Raw genomic sequence first — 21,860 nt, 5'->3', positions numbered from 1 at the left:
GAAAAAAGTATGGGAGTAGAAATACAGAAGAAAAATAACTGCTTGATTACATGGGTTGAGGGGGATATGATTGGGGATGTAGACTCTAAATGAACATCCTAGTGCAAACACCAACAACATGGAAATGGGTTCTGATCAAGGACACATGTAATATGCAGTGGAATTGTGCGTCAGTTATGGGAGGGGTCAAGGGAGGGGTGGGAGGAATAGAAAATGATTTTTGTAACCAAGGAATGTTTGAAATTGACCAAATAAAAAAATAATGTCAAAAAAAAGAATTGTGTTAATAATAGATGGTATAGTATAATTAATTATTTTCTTCCACAGATCTACGTATCTCATGGAAAAATCAAAGACTCAAAATATTATTGCAGTTTATGTTCACTGTTATTTCTGCTATAATGCATGTTTCAAAAACAGAAATTTGTCCCAACAAAGTGATATTTAGGGTACATTTTGAGCATAATGAGAATTTCAAATTTGCATGAGCATGATTTCTTTTAAGAATAACAGTAAAAATACCTGTCAGTCAATAAACATTTTTTCCATCTTTGGTACTTTTTCTTTTTTTCTTTTTTTAACATTTATATATTTTAACATTGATTTTAAAATTTTGAGTTCTAAATTTCCTCCCTCCTTGTAACCCCTCTTCCACTCATTAAGAAGGCAAATAGTTATATGATACTCATTTTAAATGTTAAGTTAGGCAAAATAAATTCCCATTTTAGCCATGTTCAAACAAACAATAAAAAATGAAAAATAAAGTAAAAAAAAGTTTCAACCTGCACTTAGAGTCCATTAGTTCTTCAATAAACATTTATTAAGTGCCTATTAGGTTTTAGGCACTATGCTAACCATGAGGGATAGAAAGAGGCAAAAAAGTAATTATCCTCAAGAAGTTCATAATCTAATAAAAACTACACTACCAATTTAATTACTTATCCTATTTTATGTATCACTGACAAATTTTTTGAGCGTTAAACCCCAACCCCATTTTACCCATAAATTCTGTGGTTGTTATTGCAAGATTTTGTAAGCCATGGTGCTTTATGGAAGCACATATAGAATAAATGACTGTTCTTTTTAAAAAATATTTCAAAATATCTATCATTCTAATATAATAATATTTATTATCATCCTCAAAACCTGCTCTGGTCAAACTAAAGAAGAGAACTTTAGTTAATAATTGATAGTTTCATAGACATGCATCTCTGAAAAATGTATAGAAATAATAGGTTTCTATACCTTTGTCATAACTTTAGGACTATAATTATAAATTTTCTTTCTAAACAAATTTGCTGAAGGAAAATTTTTAATTACAAAAAAGACTTATGAAATAAAAAATAGGCTCATAAAATTCTAACACTTTCACATTTCCCAAGATGTCTAACTTCCTAGAGTTGCATTTTCCTTGAACAAGAAACATTTACACATAATATACAAGGATATCCCAAAAATCTTAGACAAGTTTTTACCTTTAATAAGCTTATTCATGTATATAACATGTGTATATATACACATATATTTACACATGTATATAAAACAAAAAGATCTATTTGTAATCCATAGTTGGTGTGTATAGAACAGTATATAACTATATATAATAAACATATGTAGTTATGAGAGACAGGTAACAAATATACATAAATGCACATACACGTATATGTAGTTACATATCACAGATGAAGTCATAAGCTAAGAGTTCAAGCAAAACCTAACAAAATTAACTGTATTAGATTCTAAAAGAGCTTACTGGGATCCAATCTCAGATTGCATATTATTTATCAATGAAAGTTTTACTTAGTACTAGATTTATTTCAACGTATAAAAACATGCTAGAGTATTACAATGTTACTTTCCTCAGATGAGTTTTAAATCATAATTGGAATCCTTTAATCAAATTTCAAATATTTATGCAAGGAAATATGATCATACCTTTTTAATTTTCTGTTTTTCCTCTTCAGAAGTTTTAAGTTTAACCTCTAAGCTTGCAATTTTTTCTCGAAGATCCATGTTTAACCCAATAGCCTTGTGATCTTCAGCAGCAGCATCCACAAGTTTAACTGTTTCATTGTTTTTTTTATCAGTTAAGTTCAATGGAGAAACTGAAGGATCAACAGTATTTGTTGATTGCTGAACCTAATCCAAATGAAAAAAAAAATCAAAGAAAATTATACAATTTATCAATGAATAAAAAAGTATCCCAAGAGCATAAGAAACTGAATTTGGAAATTAAGGTTTATCAGACTGTGAAATTATTTAACTCTTTAAGTAAATAAAAGTAACTATAAAAGTAGTATAAAACCTCAACTTTTAGAAAGGGACACAATTTCCTACAAAGCATTTGTTAGTTGGCTTACAGTGCACCAAAGAAGTTTTGTAAACTTCTAGCCAAGGAAAAGTCCTTACAAAAAAAAATAAATCATTAGTTGATCATATTTTGGTCCAAGAACAAGTGAAACTCTTAGTCATTTCCACAAAAGTTTCTATGTATGTATTTGAAGCTAATCTAATCAGACTCTGAAAGTCCACCATGTTTTCAAAATAATTGCAAAATTCTAGATACAAAAAATAGATGCTTCCATATCACCCATAAAACCCTGGTTTTCCTGAATAAGAAGCCAAAATCTTTAAATAAAATTATAGCTACATCTCATCTTAAGATTATGTATATCCCCCTCAAATGTAATTTCCTCCTACAATGACACTTTATTGCTTAAATAAAAAATTTTAATACTATGAAAATATTTTATCTGACTATATATTTGTGATTTATCCAACATTAATAAATTCAATTTAGTAATATAAAGGTTGTAAAATTGTTGTTTAGTAGTTTAAGTCATATCCAACCCCAAACATTATTTGATGTTCTCTTGGCAAAGATATTGGAATGGTTTGCCATTTCCTTCACCAACTTACTTTATAGATGAGTAAACTAAGGAAAAAAAGATTAAGGGACTTGCCCAAGTTTACATAAGTATCTAGGGCCAGTTTTTTAACTCAGGAATTTGATTCTTCCTGACTTCAGGCTCAATGATTCTATCCACTATGCCACCTACTGCCCATTCATTTTACATATGCAGAAGCTAAGCAAAAAGTTAAATGATTTGCCCAGGGTCACACAGCCACACAGCTATTAAGTACCTTAACCCAGATTTGAACTCCATTCTCCCTAACTTCAGATTCAGCACTCTATTCACTGCAAAACCTCACTGCCCCACACAAAAAGATTCTATTTCTTTAAAAAAAAAAACTCTTATTACCTACCTGAATCAACTACCAGCTGATTTGTAAAGCCAGATTATGTATAATTTGATTGATAGACAGACAGATAGATTTTATGCAGTTATACAGATAACTAATAATCAAGATCCTTACCTGATCTTTAGATAATGCATGACTTACAATATTGTTGCCTGTTTGTGGAACAATCAGTGCATTATTCTGTGATGAAATGATGGGCTTAGAAGAGATAAGATGAGCTGAGGACAAAGGTTGTTCCAGAATACTCTCAGGAGAAACAGGGGGGGTGATATGGACTCCAGATACTAATAAAAAAAATAAAATTTAAGAATTACAAAATAAAGCACAATTTTAAATTTGTTCAACATGGATTATTTTCTGAAATATATAAGAAATGTTCTTAACAGAAAAATACTTGAACATTCAGGATGAAAAACAGTATGAAAGTGCTTCATTTCATGGCTTCATTTCATCTCAACATTGAAACTGAATTAACAAGGTGCCAGTGTCAGGCCCTCTCCTTATTTAGTGATATTAAGCTATATGCCTCCCAGAAAATAATATTAAGCTACCTCATTTTGTAGAAAATTGTTTCCGTTGAACAATAAATTTCATTTGGTTAAGCTGAATGCTTAAGATATTTGAATTCCCCAAGTGAAAACAGAATACTATAGAGCAATAAATAATTTTAAAAATTTAAAAACTTGAATTCATTTTTAAAATTTATTTAATTACTTAATTTAGGATATTTTTCCATGGTTACAAGACTCACATTCTTTCTCTCCTTCCCTCCCTCCCGCCTCCCATAGTCAGTGAGCAATTCAACTGGGTTTTATATGTATCTTTGATCAAGAACTATTTCCATATTATTATTTGCAATAGAGTAGTCATTTAGAGACTACATCCCGAATCATATCTTCATCAAACCATGTGATCAAGGAAATGTTTTTCTTCTGTGAAAAACTCTAATTCTTAATTGAGTAGTAAATTCTACCATGAAGAGGCAAGAGATAAATTCAAGAACTGCATTTTTTGATTGAGGCCTCTTTGTTCTAATATTGCAATATGTTCAGCCTAACTGATTTTTTTTAAAGTTTAATTATTCAAGATAGTTAAGATATCTGTCAATTTTTAACATCCCTTTCCTCTGATAATATTCTGAATGTTTTTTTCTCTACTAATTACAAATGTTTTACATTGATACCACTTAAACTCCATTTGAAATATATATATATATATATATACACATTACTAAATGAGTGAGTGTATGTGTGTGTAACATCTCATTGTGGATACTACCTTTGGAAAAATGAAGTCTAATTTTGATTTCTGGTCCCTCTCTTGGAATTTGAGAATTAAAAGTTTGCTTGCTCCTTTTCCCTTAACCTATGCATCATCATGTTTAGTATATATTTTGGTATAGGAAAATGGAAGAAAATAGATCTAGAAAAAATTTAAACAAAAACCTACACAAAGCATATAAAACACATGGCTCATCACTCCACAACAAATATGGAACAATTAATGTTTCTTGATCAATGAGCATTAATCAGACTGACAGATATTCTAAGAGTACATGATAAAGAAGCTGAAAATATACAGAAATTCTTTTGGAACAAATGCGCATTACAAAGAAATAGTAAGTGGCTGGCAATAGGTTTATGTTACTTCATACAGCAAAAGTAGCTGAAAGTGATGTATCTCCAAACAAAGCATATTAAATGACAAATTTCAAGAGACAAATTGTAAGGCATTCTATGGATGACATTCACATTAACTCAACCAAAAATCTGCCAACAAAGAAGTATTGAACAAAAACCACAGACAAGATGACTGATTTATAGAAATTGAGAGGATAATGATAATGATTCAGAATCAGCTCAATGCCACCTGAAGTTATGGAAAATTCATCCTTAACAAGCATGGACTTCCTGATCAATGCAGATCATAGAACAAAGAAAAGTAAATTATGCAATATATCAATCCTTATTGCAAAAATGAGCATATGCCAGATATTAAGAAAAATATGATCAGGAAATGGTTAAGATTATGTATAAGAAACTTGCTATACCAAACAACAAATTTCCCTACTACAAATAGAATCCTCAAAATGTTTTTGTGTACCCTTGTGAACTTTAGATTACTCCATCCTACTTAGACTAACAAAAAAAGGGACGGCTACACCCATACTTAAGGTTTAAGTATTAAGGAGGATGGCCTATGACAGACATGTGCTAGCAAATGACAAATCAGAAACAGCTGACAGACCCCTGGACTGTCCTAAGTCAAGCTTAAGCCAGCATTGGTACATGTGAGACACAGGAAAGTGATGCAAAAACCATCTATATATTTCGCGTCACTTCCTCTCTCCGGCCTCTTTGGCGGAGGAGAGGTGGCTGGCGGAGCCTGCTGAACATTTTGACATCTTGGGTAGCGGCTGCTATTGTCCAGGTTTAGCGGTAAGTTTTCCTTGATACCATACTGGAGGAAGCTGAGTAGCCTAGTACAGGTGAGGCTTCTTTACTGAGCTCTATTGGAGTTTAGGCTGATTCTTTCTCCCTTACCTCCCCCAACACTGCCCTCTTAGAAAGCCACTAATATCTTCAGGGAGCTTGTGGCGGAGGACTTTGAACTCCCCCTGAAACAGGCCAGGTGGGAGAAATCCTACACCTTTACCCTCTCCCTTCTCCTTAACTCTTTCCCTCTATATTAATTAAATCACCATAAATTTAAAAACTGACTTGGGTATTTTATTTGGGATATTCCCTAGAGACCAAAAGTAATTTAGATTAGGTCACAACCCTAAAACTATTCTTACACACTTGACAACAACCACCACCACAATGACAATTAATAATAGCCAGCATTTAGAGCTAACATTTTAAAAATTTAAAAATCATTTTATAGATGTTTGTTATTTTGAGCCTTATAATAACAATGGAAATTAGGTACTACTATTATACCCATTATACACATGTGGAAATTAAAGCAGAAAATGACTAAGTGAATTGCCAAGGGTCAAAAAGTTAGGTAAATATCTAAGGAAGGTTTCTAACTCAGTTCGTTACAGTTAGAATTGTTACCCACAACTGCCTAGCAGGATTTGCTTCACAAAATTTAAGACTATTTTAAAAGCTATAACTATGTAAAATAAAATTTATAAATATCATAGAATCAAAACTTTCTATAAAGACCACCAGGGAAAAAAAACAAATCAGCAAAATTTTTTATTCTACTTCCTAAATTTCCTTCTGGACACTTATCAGAAAGCTAGGAATCATCATCATCTTTCTTTAGTCCAGTCTTTGGCCTTTGACACAAGAAAATAAGAAGTTATTTCCCTAAAAGGGGGCCTTTCAATGTTCTTTCTATTTGATGAAACTTGCAGGTCACATTTATTTCAATTATCTTTCAAAAACACTGAACTTCTACATTGGGCAGAACCCCTCTAATTCCCATTTTGAAAAATTATAAACTTAGATTTTTTTAAAGAAAAAATTCAATAAAGTTTTTTAAAAATGTATAGAAGAAAATTAAAAGCACAGAAGAGGATACAAATAAAATCACAGTTACTACCCTATTAAAATTTTTTTAAGTTTCTCATAAAATATTTCTTATACTTGAATACTGAAATTATTATGCAGAACAGTAAACAGGCAGTCCTTAGCTGAAATCCTTTCTCAGATATCCAGACTTTTCTAACCCGGCACAAGCCATTTAGTCTCAGCCTCAGGTTATTTCATCTAAAAAAATGGGAATAATGAAAACAGCTACCTCACAATTGTTGTTGCAAAAATAAAATAAAAAACCCACATTTAAAGCATTTTGCAAACCTTAAAGTGCTATACAAATTCTAGTTGTGTTTACTGTTATTGTAAATGCACAATAAAGAATTTTTTTTAATAAATTAAAATCTGTTCTCTCAAGAATTATAAGGGTAGACTTCAAGGCTAAGATGGCAGCGAAGCTAAGATGGCAGCAGAGTAAAAGGAACTTTATGACTCTCTCTACTAGCAATCAAAACAAAGCATCTCAAAAGAACAAAAACCAAAATCAAGTGAGTGAAGGGGCTATCCACAGAGCACAGCTTGAAGGTAGGCAGGGTTTGGTCATTTCCACTTATAAGAGGTTAAAACTGTACCTACCAAAGCACAAGCTGATCATACCTCCCCTATGCCACCTATCATGCCAGAGTCAGAGTACACACTAAAGCAATCACTAAATTCTCAGGGGCTGGCTGAGGACACCACAGACTTACCCCTGAGGACAGCACAAGGACTTGGAAACGACACTTGGGATCCAAGACTAATGTGCATGTAGCCTAAGTCCCAAGATAGGGAAGAGACAAGCTGCCCACAGGAGACACTGTGGAGACTTAAAAAAACAGACTCAGGGCAAAATGTCTTGAAGCACACAATATACAGAGCTAACTACTCTCCTCACTCAGACTTCTGGGTGGGAAACAAAGATAATAAAAAGAAAAAATAAACTAACATAGCAATGGTTACCAATACTCAGAAACTACAACACACAAGTATCAAAAGAAATAAGATGCAACAGCAAAAGCCTTTGACCTTAAATAATTTTTATAAGAAAAAGAGCAGAGTACAGAGGTGACTGCAGTGAGAGACAAACAAGCAAACACATCCAAACTTCATAATAAATAATGGAAATTGGTCACAAGCTGTTGAGAAAATCAAATTTGAGTTCAAGAACCAAATAAGAAAGAAAGAAACTTGGCAAGAAAAGTGGGAAATAGTTGAAAAACAAAATAACAGTTTAAAAGACAGAGTTTCTCACATGGAAAAAGAAGTACAGAAATTACATCAAGTAATAAGCAAACTGGAGACCAGAAATGACCTGCTAGAAGCCATGAAAAGCAGGATAGATCATGCTGAAAAGAAAAGTCAAAAGATCATAGCTGAAAAACCACACTTTAAAGAATAGAATTTGACAAGCAGAAGCTAATGATCTCACAAGAGAGCAAGAATTAAGAAAGCAAAGTCAAAAAAATGACAAAATAGAAGGAAACATGAAATATCTCATCAGAAAGACAACTGACATAGAAAACAGATCTAGGAGAGACAATTTGAGAATCTTTAGTATACCTGAAAACCTGGAAAAAATAAAAGCCTTGACATCATATTACAAGACATAATCCAAGAAAATTGCCCTGATATTCTTGAACAAAAGGCCAAAATAGAAGTTGAAAGACTTCATAGATCACCCTCTACATTAAAGCCTCAAAAGACAATCTCCAGGAATGTAACTGACAAATTCAAGAGCTTCCAGGACAAGGAGAAAATGTTGCAAGAAGCCAGAAAGAGACAATTCAGATATCAAGGAACACCAATCAGGATTGCACAGGATTGGGCAGCTTCCACACTAAAGGACCACAAGGCTTGGAATATGATATTCAGAAAGGCAAGAGAATTGGGTCTACAAAGAAGGATCACCTATAACTGACTATTATACATTTCAAGGGGAAAGTATTGGCATATAAAAAAATAGAAAATTTTAAATTATTTGTAAGGAAAAGATGAGAACTAAATGGAAAATGTGATGCCCAAATACAAAATACAAAATTCAAGAGAAACATGAAAAGGAAACAAGAAAGGGAAAAATAAATTTTAAAAGCTTCAGCAAGGGAAAATTATTTATATTGATACATGGGAAAATGATATTTGTAACTCTCAAAAACTGTTTTCAGTATCATAGTAAATAGAAGAATTATTCATAGGTAGAAATTGGAGTACAAAGTGGTTATGTAAAAAAGGGGGAGGGGGAATAGAAGATTGTGACATCAAGAGAATCTTAAAGGAAGAAGAAAAATAAGATAAATTATATCACATGAAGAGGTGCAAGGGATGGGGAAGAGAAGAAGGGTAATATAAAATTGAGAGGAAGAGAGTAGTAAAAGGGAATAATTAAAACTTACTTTCAATGGAATCAATTCTGAGAGGGAAGAATAGCTAGCTATATTGGAGAATAGAATTCTATTTTATACTACAGGGAAGTTGAGAGGGAAAAACTAAGGTGAGGAGTATCTAAAGGGAGGGAAAGAGAAAGGGGAGGGAATTTAATAGATTGATTAAAAGCAAAACACTGCTGTAGAAGGAAATACTGAAAGAAGAAAGAGGAAAATCAAAATTATGGGGAATGGGATGCAGAATACAAAATAACTCAACATAAATCATAAGCATTCCTATATATTTCCAACACAACATAGGGCAAGAGGTAGAAAGAAAAATTCCATTTAAAATCATCCTAGACATTATAAAATATTGAGGAATATATTTGTCAAGGCAAAAACAGGAATTATATGAACACAACTACACTTTCCACAAAAGTAAAACTAGATTTAAATAACTGGAAAACCACTAATTACTCATGGGTAGGATGAGCTAAAAAAATGAAAATGACAATTATACCCAAATTAATTTACTTATTCAGTGCCATATGTATCAAACTACCAAGAAACTTTTTTATTGAATTAGAAAAAATTTTAACAGAGTTCAATCTGGAAGATCAAAAGATAAAGAATATTAAGAGAATATTTTTTTTTAAAGAGAAAAATGGGGGCCTAGCAGTACCAGATCTTAAATTGTACTAAAAAGCAGTGGTCATCAAAACAATATGGTATTATCTAAAAGACAGAAGGGAGGATCAATGGAATAGACTTGGGCTGAATGTCCTCAGCAAGATAGTATACAATAAACTCAAAGATACTAACTTTTCAGACAAGAACGCAATGTTCAACAAAAACTGCTGAGAAAATTGGAAAACAGAATGGGAGAGATTAGGTTTAAATCAATATCTCACACCCTATTCTAAGATAAATGCAGAATGGGTAAACGACTTAACTATAAAGAAGGAAACTATAAGTAAATTAGGTGAATATAGAATAGTACATCTGTCAGATCTATGGAAATGGAAAGAATTTAAGACCAAGCAAGAAACGGAGAATATGACAAAATGTAAAATAAAAAAAATTTTATTATATTAAATTAAAATGGTTTTGTACAAACAAAACCAATGCAACCAAAATTAGAAGGGAAGCAACAAATTGGGAAAATATAACAAAAACCTCTGACAAAGGTATAATTTCTCAAACATATAAGGAACTAAATTAATTGTACAAAAAAATCAATGAATGAAAACTTGAGAAATGGACAAGGGACATGAATAGGCAGTTTTCAGATAAAGAAATCAAAACTATCAGTAAGCCCATGAAAAAATGTGCTAAATCTCTCATAATTAGAGGAATGCAAATCAAAGCAACTTTGAGGTACCACCTCAAACCTAGCAGATTGGCTAATATGACAGCAAAGGAAAGTAATAAATGTTAAAGAGGATGTGACAAAATAGTACACTAATCAATTACTGGTAGAGTTGTGAATTGATCCAAACATTCTGGAAGGCAGTTTGAAAATATGACCAAAGGGCACTAAAAGACTGTCTTCCCTTTGATCCAGTCATAGCACTGCTGGCTTTGTACCCCAAAGAGATGAGGAAAAAGACTGTACAAAAATATTTATAATTGTACTCTTTGTGGTGGCAAAAAAGAATGGAAAATGAGGGATGTCCTTTGATTCATTAATGGTTGAAAAAACTGTGCTGTTGGTGATGGAATACTGTTGTGCTAAAAGGAATAGTGAACTAGAGGAATTCCATGTGAACTAGAAAGATCTCTGGGAATTGATGCAGAGTGAAAGGAGCAGAACTAAGAGAACATTATACCCAGAGACTGATACACTGTGGCACAATTGAACATAATGGATTTCTCAAATGTAGCAATGCAATGATCCAGTACAATTCGGAGGGACTTATGAGAAATAATACTCTCCACATTCAGACATAGAACAGTGGAAGTAGAAATGCAGAAGAAAAACATTTCCTTGATCACATGGTTCAATGGGAATATGATCAGGGATGTAGACTCTGAATGATCACACTATTGCAAATATTAATAATATGGAAATAAGTCTTGCTCAATGATATATGTAAAACCAAGTTGAATTGTTCATAGGCTACTGGAGGAGGAGAGGGAAAGAATATGAATCATGTAACCATGGAAAATTACTATAAATTAAATAAATAATTTTTAAAAGAATTATATGGGTATCCTATGCAAAATAAATCGTGGATGAAAATGGACTGGTCAAAAAAAACTGAAAGGTTGCCAAAATCTATTATTATTATATCTTACACAAAATACCATTAAAAACAAATTCACATTTGTGAATAAGAAAAAAATATTTAATCTACATGGTAGTTATCATTGCTGATTTCTCTGATGGGGTAAAATTCCAAACTACAAAACATATTCTAAGCATAAATAACTAAGCTGTTGTGTATAATACACAATACACACACACTACCCCAAATGAAATATATAAAGAACATTATTAAACATCATATCAAGTATCACAAACTGTTATCTCATAGCAGGCAAAGAAAAGAAAGATGGACATTTTTCTCTCCCTGGAATAGAAAGAAAAATAAAATAATTTAAAGTCATTTATTTTGGAAACATCAAACAAATTCTGAATTGAAGAGATAGTTCTTGGCTTAACAGTCAATGAAAACTGTAAATTAAAAGTTTCAAAAGAATCTATTAGTAGGCAAAGAGTCTCAAAAGGAAAAAGTGGATCCTACTTTTTTATACTCTCCCGAATTTCATGCTGTTTGGACTTTGGTATAATAAATTATGACAAGTTCTTAAATTCATAGTTTCATACAATTAGAGAGAGCTATCAAAGAAATTAGAGGTTCTCTCATCCCCAAAACTTATTTTATTGATAGCTAAGGAAACTGAAGATGAGGGATTAAGAGACATATCCAGGCTCATACAGGCAGTGAATTACAGAGCTAAAATTCAAATACCAATCCTTTGATTTTTAATCCCATTTTCTTTCCATGCTTCAAACTCAAAAATGAAATTATTATACTATTAAAATACAAACTAATATCCTACATCTAAGAAATTTACAATTGCAAACAACTTCAGACCTTATGTTTTTCTATGACTATGAGATTAACCAAACCAAGTATCAGTGACATGAAATCATTAATGAAGTTCTAAAAGTTATACAATTAGTGTCAATAGTTTTTAAAGGGGGGAAAGAAGCAAAGAACAAAAGGCATGAGACATGAAAGAGAGTGGATGAAGAAGTAGAAAAACAAGAGTGAAACCCAAAGAAAAAAATAGCATAAAATTCAAAATAAAGAAGAAAATCCAAGACCTCAAATAACTTAAAGTAATACATACAATAATAAAAGTAGCTCTCCTCATACTAATCAACAGCCCAAAAGGACAAAAAGTTCAAATATATTAATATAAATGTATATTATACATATAAATAAATGTACACAAAATATAGACATATATATGTGTATGTATATATGTGTGTGTGTAGTGAGAGAGAGAGAGAGGGAGAAAGAGAGAGAGAATGAGAGAGAGAGAAACAACAAAGCCAATTAAAAGCAACCCAAAATAAAACCACCAACCCTGAAATAAACTGTTAACAATATACTACTGCTAATGGAAAACTAAACTTAATGAAGTCAAACTTTCCTAGGGGGTGTCTTTTGAGGATTTAATGTAAAGGGTCTTTACATTATGTATGGAGTCTTTCAATGTCTATTTTGCCCTCTTGTTCAAGAACCTCAGGGCAGTTTTCCTGGATAATTTCTTGTAGTATGATGTCAAGGTTTCTGTTTGTTTCCAGGTTTTCAGGTAGGTCTAAGATTCTCAAATTCTCTCCCTGAGATCTGTTTTCCAGGTCAACCACAATCTCAATGAGATTTTATGTTATCTTCTAATCTGTCATTCTTTTAATTTTGCTTTATTAATTCCTGCTGTCTTGTGAGATCATTGGATTCTACCTGACCAATTCTAGTTTTTAATGACTGGTTTTCACCTAAGATCTTTTGATTTTCCTTTTTGGTTTGGTCTATTCTGCTTTTCATGGTTTTTCTAGTAGGTCAATTCTGGTCTCCAATTTGCTTATTACTTCATTTGATTCCTGTGCCTCTTTTTCCATGTGAGCAATTTTATCTTTTATGCTATTATTTTCTTTTGAATTACCTTCATTTCTCTTTCCCAATTTTCTTCCCATTTTCCTCCCAACTTTCTTATTTGATTCTTCAACTCCTTGTTGAGTTCTTTGAAAGCTGTGACCAATTTCCATTTTTTTTTAAGTTTGGATATGTTTTCTTGTTTGTTACTCTCTGCTGTTGCTTCTGTAGTTTGCTTTTTTCCTCCATAGAAATTATCCAGTCAACAGATTTTTCTGATGCTGCTTATTTCTTTTCCTACTTGTGGACTGCAGTTCCTGTGTGTTGGTGAACATTGATTTCTTAGCTTCTGTCTCACTGGGCTTTGTGTCGATAGTATCATCCTGGCAGTTCTTTGTTGTAGTGTACTTTAAAGTGGTTTTACCTGAAGCTATTTTTCCAGTCCCAGTTGTCTCTGCTGAGGCAAGCCTTCCTTCTGCCCAATCTCTGCTCTCTGCTACCCAAGCTCTGTACTCTTTGTCTTGGGTTCCAAGACTCACTGCCAAGGCCTTGCACTGTACTTGGGGTTAAGTCTTTGGTGCCTTTAGCCAGCCCCTGAGAATTTAGAGATTGCCCAGTCCTCACTGTGACTCTGGTGTGGTAAGTGGTTTGGGGTAGGGGTGATCAGCTCTCACTTTGATAAGTGTAATTTTGTGCCCTTATGGCATGAAAATTCCCAAATACTGCATACCTTTCAGGCTGTGCCCTGTGAGAGAGTTGCTTTACTCATCTGATTTTTATTTTTGTCCTTTTGAGATGTTTTGTAGTGGTCGATTAGGAGGAGATTCATAAAGTTCCTACTATTCCGTAGTCATCTTGGAAAGAATAATTCTGAAGAAGACACAGGCTTTAAAATCAGCAAGTAATCAGAAGGGTCATCCACCATGATCAAGTAGGATTTATACCAGGCATGCAGGGCTGGTTCAATATTAGGAAAACTATCCACGTAATTGACCACATCAACAAGCAAACCAACGAGAACCACATGATTATCTCAATAGATGCAGAAAAAGCCTTTGATAAAATACAACACCCATTCCTACTAAAAACACTAGAAAGCATAGGAATAGAAGGGTCATTCCTAAAAATAATAAACAGTATATATCTAAAACCAGCAGCTAATATCATCTGCAATGGAGATAAACTAAATCCATTCCCATTAAGATCAGGAGTGAAACAAGGATGCCCATTATCTCCTCTATTATTTGACATTGTATTAGAAACACTAGCAGTAGCAATTAGAGAAGAAAAAGAAATTGAAGGCATTAAAATAGGCAAGGAGGAGACCAAATTATCACTCTTTGCAGATGACATGATGGTCTACTTAAAGAATCCTAGAGATTCAACCAAAAAGCTAATCGAAATAATCAACAACTTTAGCAAAGTTGCAGGATACAAAATAAACCCACATAAGTCATCAGCATTTCTATATAATTCCAACACAGCTCAGCAGCAAGAACTAGAAAGAGAAATCCCATTCAAAATTACCTTAGACAAAATAAAATACTTAGGAATCTATCTCCCGAGACAAATACAGGAACTATATGAACACAACTACAAAACACTTTCCACACAAATAAAACTAGACTTGAACAATTGGAAGAACATTAACTGTTCATGGGTAGGACGAGCCAATACAATAAAAATGACCATCCTACCCAAACTCATTCATCTATTTAGTGCCATACGCATGGGACTTCCAAAAATTTTTATTACTGATTTAGAAAAAAACATAACAAAGTTCATTTGGAAGAACAAAAGATCAAGGATATCCAGGGAAATAATGAAAAAAAAAAATACAAAGGAAAGGGGCCTTGCAGTCCCAGATCTCAGACTATATTATAAAGCAGCTGTCACCAAAACAATCTGGTACTGGCTAAGAGACTGAAAGGAGGATCAGTGGAATAGACTGGGGGCAAGCAACCTCAGAAAGACAGTATATGACAAACCCAAAGATCCCAGCTTTTCGGACAAAAATCCACTATTTCATAAAAACTGCTGGGAAAATTGGAGGAAAGTGTGGGAAAGATTTGGTTTAGATGAACACCTCACACCCTACACCAAGATAAATTCAAAATGGGTGAATGACTTGAACATAAAGAAGGAAACTATAAGAAAATTAGGCAAACACAGAATAGCATACATGTCAGACCTTTGGGAAGGGAAAGACTTCAAAACCAAGCAAGACTTAGAAAGAGTTACAAAATGCAAAATAAATAATCTGGAATACATCAAATTAAAAAGTTTTTGTACAAACAGAAACAATGTAAACAAAATCAGAAGGGTAGCAACAAATTGGGAAACAATCTTCATAAAAACCTCTGACAAAGGTTTAATTACTCAAATTTACAAAGAACTAAATCAATTGTACAAAAAGTCAAACCATTCTCCAATTGATAAATGGGCAAGGGACATGAACAGGAAGTTCTCAGCCAAAGAAAACAAAACTATTTATAAGCCCATGAAAAAGTGCTCTACATCTCTTATAATCAGAGAGGTGCAAATCAAAACAACTCTGAGGTATCACCTCACACCTAGCAGATTGGCTAACATGATAGCAAAGGAAAGTAATGAATACTGGAGGGGATGTGGCAAAGTGGGGACACTATTTCATTGCTGGTGGAGTTGTGAATAGATCCAGCGATTCTGGAGGGCAATTTGGAACTATGCCCAAAGGGTGATAAAAGACTGTCTGCCCTTTGATCCAGCTATAGCACTGCTGGGTTTGTACCCCAAAGACATAATAAGGAAAAAGACTTGTACAAGAATATTCATAGCTGCACTCCTTGTGGTGGCCAAAAATTGGAAAACGAGGGGATACCTCTCAATTGGGGAATGGCTGAACAAATTGTGGTATATGTTGGTGATGGAATACTAGGAATAATAAAGTAGAGGAATTCCATGGAGACTGGAACAACCTCCAGGAAGTGATGCAGAGCGGAAGGAGCAGAACCAGGAAAACATTGTACACAGAGACTGATACACTGTGGTACAATCGAAGGTGATCAACTTCTCCATTAGTGGCAATGCAATGTCCCTGAACAATCTGCAGGGATCTGAAAAATACTATCCACAAGCAGAGGATAAACTGTGGGAGTAAAAACACCGATGAAAAGCAACTGCTTGACTACAGGGGTTGAGGGGATATGACTGAGGAGAGACTCTAAATGAACACTCTAATGCAAATACCAACAACAGGGAAATGGATTCGAGTCAAGAACACATGTGATAACCAGTAGAATCATGCGTCGGCTATGGGAGAGGGAAAGGTGGTGGGAAGGGGGGCGGGGAGGAAAAGAAAATGATCTTTGTTTCCAGTGAATAATGTTTGGAAATGACCAAATAAAATAATGTTTAAAATTAAAAAAAAAATGTGTTTTCCAGGTGCTATATTTCACAGACTTATACAGCATTCCCACTTTGACAATAGTCCAGAAGAAGTAGCAATGGAAACCAGACATCATAATTGGTTAAGTAATTTTAAGTCATTTTTTAGACAATATAGAAAAATTTTATCGTAACTGTATTTCAAGGAAAAAGAAGAATATATACATAGCTAAGGGAATAAAAGGTGGTATGTATGGTATATACAGGTTTTTCAAACAAAGAAAAAAATGGGAGCTGTGTAATTAATTTCTGTACCCTTGAACTATGATTCCCAGCACCCCACTTTCCTGCTCACATTGCATGCTAACCTAAAGAGGATATAAGCTTGGTGAAGCCCCACCTTTGGCTCTCTCTTTTCCTGAAAAGGCAGTTGTGGTGGTTGGGTGAGTGCCAGTCAGGAGAGCTCGGTCATGTGGTCTTATTTTGTTAGATAATTACCTTTTTATTCCTTTATTTCTAGTGGTTATTAATAAACTTTGTAAAATATAACACAGAGCCTTTAACACACAAGACATGCCTAGTCATAATCAAAGAAATCTAACTGTAAACCTAGACTTCTGAATATCGAAGAGTGTTAGAACTTTAAGGGATCTCAGAGATGTAATGAATTTTAGAGCTAAACAAAATGAAGTCCAGAGTGATTAAATGACCAATCCAAGAACCCACAGCTACTTAGACCTAGAAATGAAACAGGGCTCAAATCCATTGACTCCCTAATGCAGTGTTCTTTTCATTATGACATGTTGATCTATCTGTACACACTTGCAAAAAGATAGATAGTATTCAGTATTATGACCTGAGTTAAAAAAAAAACCATAATCACTGTAAATAGACAATTTTCAATTAATAGCCTTTACTAAAATCTTGCTCTACTGCCTTATTGTAATGTGAAGATAGTTGTCAACAGAGCGCAAGTTCTGACAGGTTTCACCAACCCACTGCAACTGTCAACTTAAACTTAGTTTAAGAAGGTTTGCAATCAGCATTGGTAGAAGAAGGAATGCCACCCAAAATAACCAAAAACCTACAGATCCTTAAAATACTTAATAAATACTATTTCATAAAGTATCCTTGAAAAATAAAGGACTAAATGTATGTCTTTTATTTACACTTTTTTTATAATGTCTTCTACAGAGACCTTTCTAACAGATGAAGTCTATTAAAAAGTAGGTCTGTGGGTTCTTTTGATGAGAGTGCCAATGCCCATTACAAAATAGAAGTTAGAAAAAATAAACATGGCGCCATTTTATTAATGTTTAGCCCACCCAGAGAATGCAATGCATGATAACCCACTTTAAAAAATATTTCCACCCCAGACAACCAATTGTCTTAAATAAGGCAACTTGAAACAAAGCGATTTTCTATGCTGTAATAAATAATATACATTTATGAGATGTTGAGCAATTAACTATAAAAGATCAGACTACATACTTTTGCTGCTCAGCTAATAAAATACCACAATTTTGAATTCAACTTGCAAAACAAAAAATGTTCTTCTAATGCTAATATACCCTATACTTTTAGAAGAACAGGGAGGGAAGAAACAAAGTTATGCAATAGGGTCTAAAAATTTCTAAGCATTTCCATATAGTATAAGTACTAAGCCCAGTCTAAAATTTTGAGCATTTGCTTCTCACTGATGTATTGAAGTACTGCTATATAACTTTCCTCTTCATACAATAAGAAAATCATAATTTTGATTAGGAAATGCTAATATTTTAAAGAATAATTGGTTACAGTTGAGGAAGAAAAAATTATTTTGAGCAATACTACACATTCAGCTTATTATTATCTCACAATGATTTCTTATGCCTTTAAATAAGGTTTAATTAATATTTTCTTACATTTTCATCTTAAGTAAAATAAAATCATTCTTATTGTACTATTGAAACTAATAACTACAACATTAGCTCAATCAAAGAAAACTGTTAAGGGTTCAAATCTGTGCAAAAAAAAGGACCTTTGGTTACTGCTTTATATTTTAGTGTTATAGAGAATTCCTGCATTATATTGGGGAGAGGAAGAGATGACATGGAAGATAAAAGTTAGGTTTAAAAACTTAAGTTCCTTCATTGAAAACTAAATATTCCCAAGAACACAAAATATGATTTCCTATGAAGTAACAGGTTTATGGCCTGGACAGTCAATGTGCCAGTAGAAAGGCATTAAAGTAGCTATAAATATAAGTTTTTATGTAAGAAAAGATTAAAAGCTCCTGGGAAGTGAAGCTCCTGAGTCTACAAATAATGTCCCATCTTAAATCTTCAATTTTAAGAGTAGACAGTTCAAAATTACAAATCATTAAAATTTCTAGCTAATATTAGATAATAATATTAGAATACCAAGTTGTAATTTGTCTAAGGTCAAACAACTAGTCAGTGAAAGGACAAAGCTCTGGTCATTCATCTATCTCCATAAACTTCATCTTGCTTTTTTCCTGCCTTCACACTGAAGTTTAACCCAGATATAACTTATTTTGGAGATAAAAAGGTTTCTATTTTGCTGTACAACTTTCAAAACCATTGTAAACAACTTACCTAACCTCTGAGGAAGCCAAAGAATCACAGGAATTATCAGTTCAAAGGAAATTCAACAGTCATCTAGTCTATCTTCTATGTGAGAAAAAATTAAGCCTCACTATAATATGTAGTTTTCTAGTTTTTGCTTGAGAACCTTTCAGCAGTGGAGGCTCTCATCTCTCAAGGCAGTCCATTTTACTTCTTAAAAATTCTACTTTTCCCTAGTATTAAGTCTAATTTCCTTCTTTGCAATTTCTAGGAGTAATAACCTAGGCAAGTTGTTTAACCTGCCTGAGTCTTGGTTTTCTCATCTGAGGATACTAGTAACACATACCTCAAATGGCTATTGTGAATATCAAAAGAGGTATTTAAAGAACTCTACAAACCTTAAAGAAATAAGTAAATGGTAGCTATTATTCAAACCACTGCTCCTAGTTCTGCCCTCTGGAGTCAAGCAAGTCTAATTCCTTCATGAAAGCCTCTTCTGAGTTGCAGCATATCAAATTGCAACCCAGAAGTGAACACAAAACTACAAGATGAGGTCTGGTAAAAGCAGAGTATTAGGAGGAATACTTACTTCAGATATTTAAAATGAAGGAAAGAAATGGGGAGGAGAAGGAAATTCTCATGAAGCATAATCCTACTGAACTTCTGACTGATTTAGCCCCCTACTCCTCTTTTACAAAGTGCTGAAAGAAGGGATTTGCATTAATGATATGTTTCTGCTCCCTTTCTCTTTCATTTCCCTAGTCCTCCACTGATCATAGTTTTGAAAGCACATTCTTTCTTTTTAATCACTTTTTACACTTTTCTCTCTGACAGTAGAATTTGTTTTGCTTGTGATCATTCTATCTATGTGGTAGCTAGATAGTTCAGTGGAGAGAGTGAGAGGCCTAGAGTCAGGAAGACCCAAGTTCAAAAAGAACTTCAAATACTTACTAGATGTATGACCTTGTTCAAATCACATACTTCTGTTTGCCTACGAAGCACCTAAGTGGCTAAATGAATAGAGCCCAGCTGAGCCTAGAGTCAGGAAGAGCAGAGTTCAAAACTGATCTCAGATACTTACTAGCTATGTGAACCTAGACAAGTCACTTATCCTCTGTTTGCCTTAATATACTGAAGATGAAAATGGCAAACCATTCCAGTACCTTTGGCAAAAAAAAAAAAACAGGCATTACAGTTCAGGGATCATGAAGAGTCAAACAAGACTGAAAAACAGCATCTCTACCTATCTTATCTTCCCTCTAAAGTCTCTTCTTCCTGTCTTCCCCTAGAAATATTCCTTGAACAAGTGTGTGTGTTATATGTAATGTTTCAAAGTATTTCTCTATGTCTGTACACATATGCAAAAGAGACCAAAAACAACTTTTCTAATTCCGATGAAGTTGAGTTCATCCTTCCCTTTCTTCTATATTTGCATTTATTTTATCTCAAGACCTTCTTTATATGAAATGATAAATTTGCTTCCCTTTCTCCTCCTTTCTCTTTCCTCCCTAGTTTATTCTCTTTCCTTCATATTTCCTTCTTCTCCTAAGACCATAAAAACAGAACATGATCATGTGCAGGCTCTTGTATCTGTGATCGTAAAGAAACCCAGATTCTGCCAGGATGATTGGTCTTTTATCCATATTAGAATATAATCAATTTACCACTATACAGTCCCTTCCAATTCATCAAATGTTTTTACATTTATATATTTCTATTGTCTCTTGTGTTTGTAATTTCATAGCTTTTGCCTAGTTTTCACTTTTTGATCAGAAATGTTTGAAAATCCTTTACTGAAGTAAAGAGCCATTTTCTCCCTGATAAATGTTATTCTTTATCATAACGCTTAATTTTTTTTATTCCTAGCAAACCATATTGTATGCACTCCTCTGCTTTACTTTGTCAAGTGCCAAAAATTGTGATTTTAACTCTTTCACCTTGGTACTTGAATTTTTTTTTAATTGCATACACTTTTTTTCCCCTGAACTAATGGATTGTGGCTATGAAGTTTCTAGACACTGTGGGCAGTTTTCATGGATGTTTTCTTTTTCCAGAATCACATGTAAAAATAGTTTCCAACTTTATTTTATTCTTCCCTTTAAAAAAATGTTTATTTTTAAGCATTTTTCCATGGTTACATGATCCATGTTTTTCCCTCCCTTTTTCCTTCCCCCTCCCAGAGATGACAAGCAACTCCACTAGGTTATACATGTATTATATTCAGAAATACCCTTGTCATATTAATCATTTTTGTAATAGAGTAATCTTTTAAAAAACAAAACTCCTCATGCAATCCATTATAAACAAGTGGTAAATCATGTTTTCCTTCTGTGTTTCTACTACCACAATTCTTTCAATATGGATAGCATTTTTTCTCATAAGTCCTTCAGGATTGTCCTGGATCAATGCACTGTTATTAACAACAGAGTCAACAACATTTGATCATCCCACAATGTTTACATTTCTGTGTACAGTGTTCTCCTGGTTCTGCTTATTTCACTCTGCTTCAATTCATGGAGGTCTTCCCAGTTTATATAGAAATCAAGCAGTTCATCAATTATTTTATAACACAATAGTATTACATCACCATCACAGACAACAATTTGTTCTGACATTCCCCAATCAAGGGATACCCTCTCTCATTCGCCAATTTTTGCCACCACA

General features: G+C 33.4%; 1 protein-coding gene across 13 annotated transcripts in view; it reads right to left on the bottom strand.

Moving 5' to 3' along the window:
• CCDC91 (coiled-coil domain containing 91) overlaps positions 1-21,860 on the bottom strand; it is a 481,978-nt gene that overhangs the window by 317,465 nt on the left and 142,653 nt on the right. For 9 of the 13 annotated variants that reach the window (XM_056797660.1, XM_001373145.4, XM_007502853.3 and 6 more), the window contains 2 exons: positions 3,379-3,548; positions 1,936-2,139 (listed from right to left, as the gene is read on the bottom strand). In XM_056797660.1, coding sequence (XP_056653638.1) covers positions 1,936-2,139; positions 3,379-3,548 — 374 coding nt within the window. The remainder of the gene's footprint in view (positions 1-1,935; positions 2,140-3,378; positions 3,549-21,860) is intronic. The other 4 variants (XM_056797665.1, XM_056797666.1, XM_007502852.3 and 1 more) reach the window with 1 other exon arrangement.

The sequence above is a fragment of the Monodelphis domestica genome, chromosome 5, assembly GCF_027887165.1.
Source record: "Monodelphis domestica isolate mMonDom1 chromosome 5, mMonDom1.pri, whole genome shotgun sequence".
NCBI lineage: Eukaryota > Metazoa > Chordata > Mammalia > Didelphimorphia > Didelphidae > Monodelphis > Monodelphis domestica.
The sequence above is the reverse complement of the archived record's forward strand: the minus strand, read 5'-3'. Positions and strand labels throughout refer to the sequence as shown.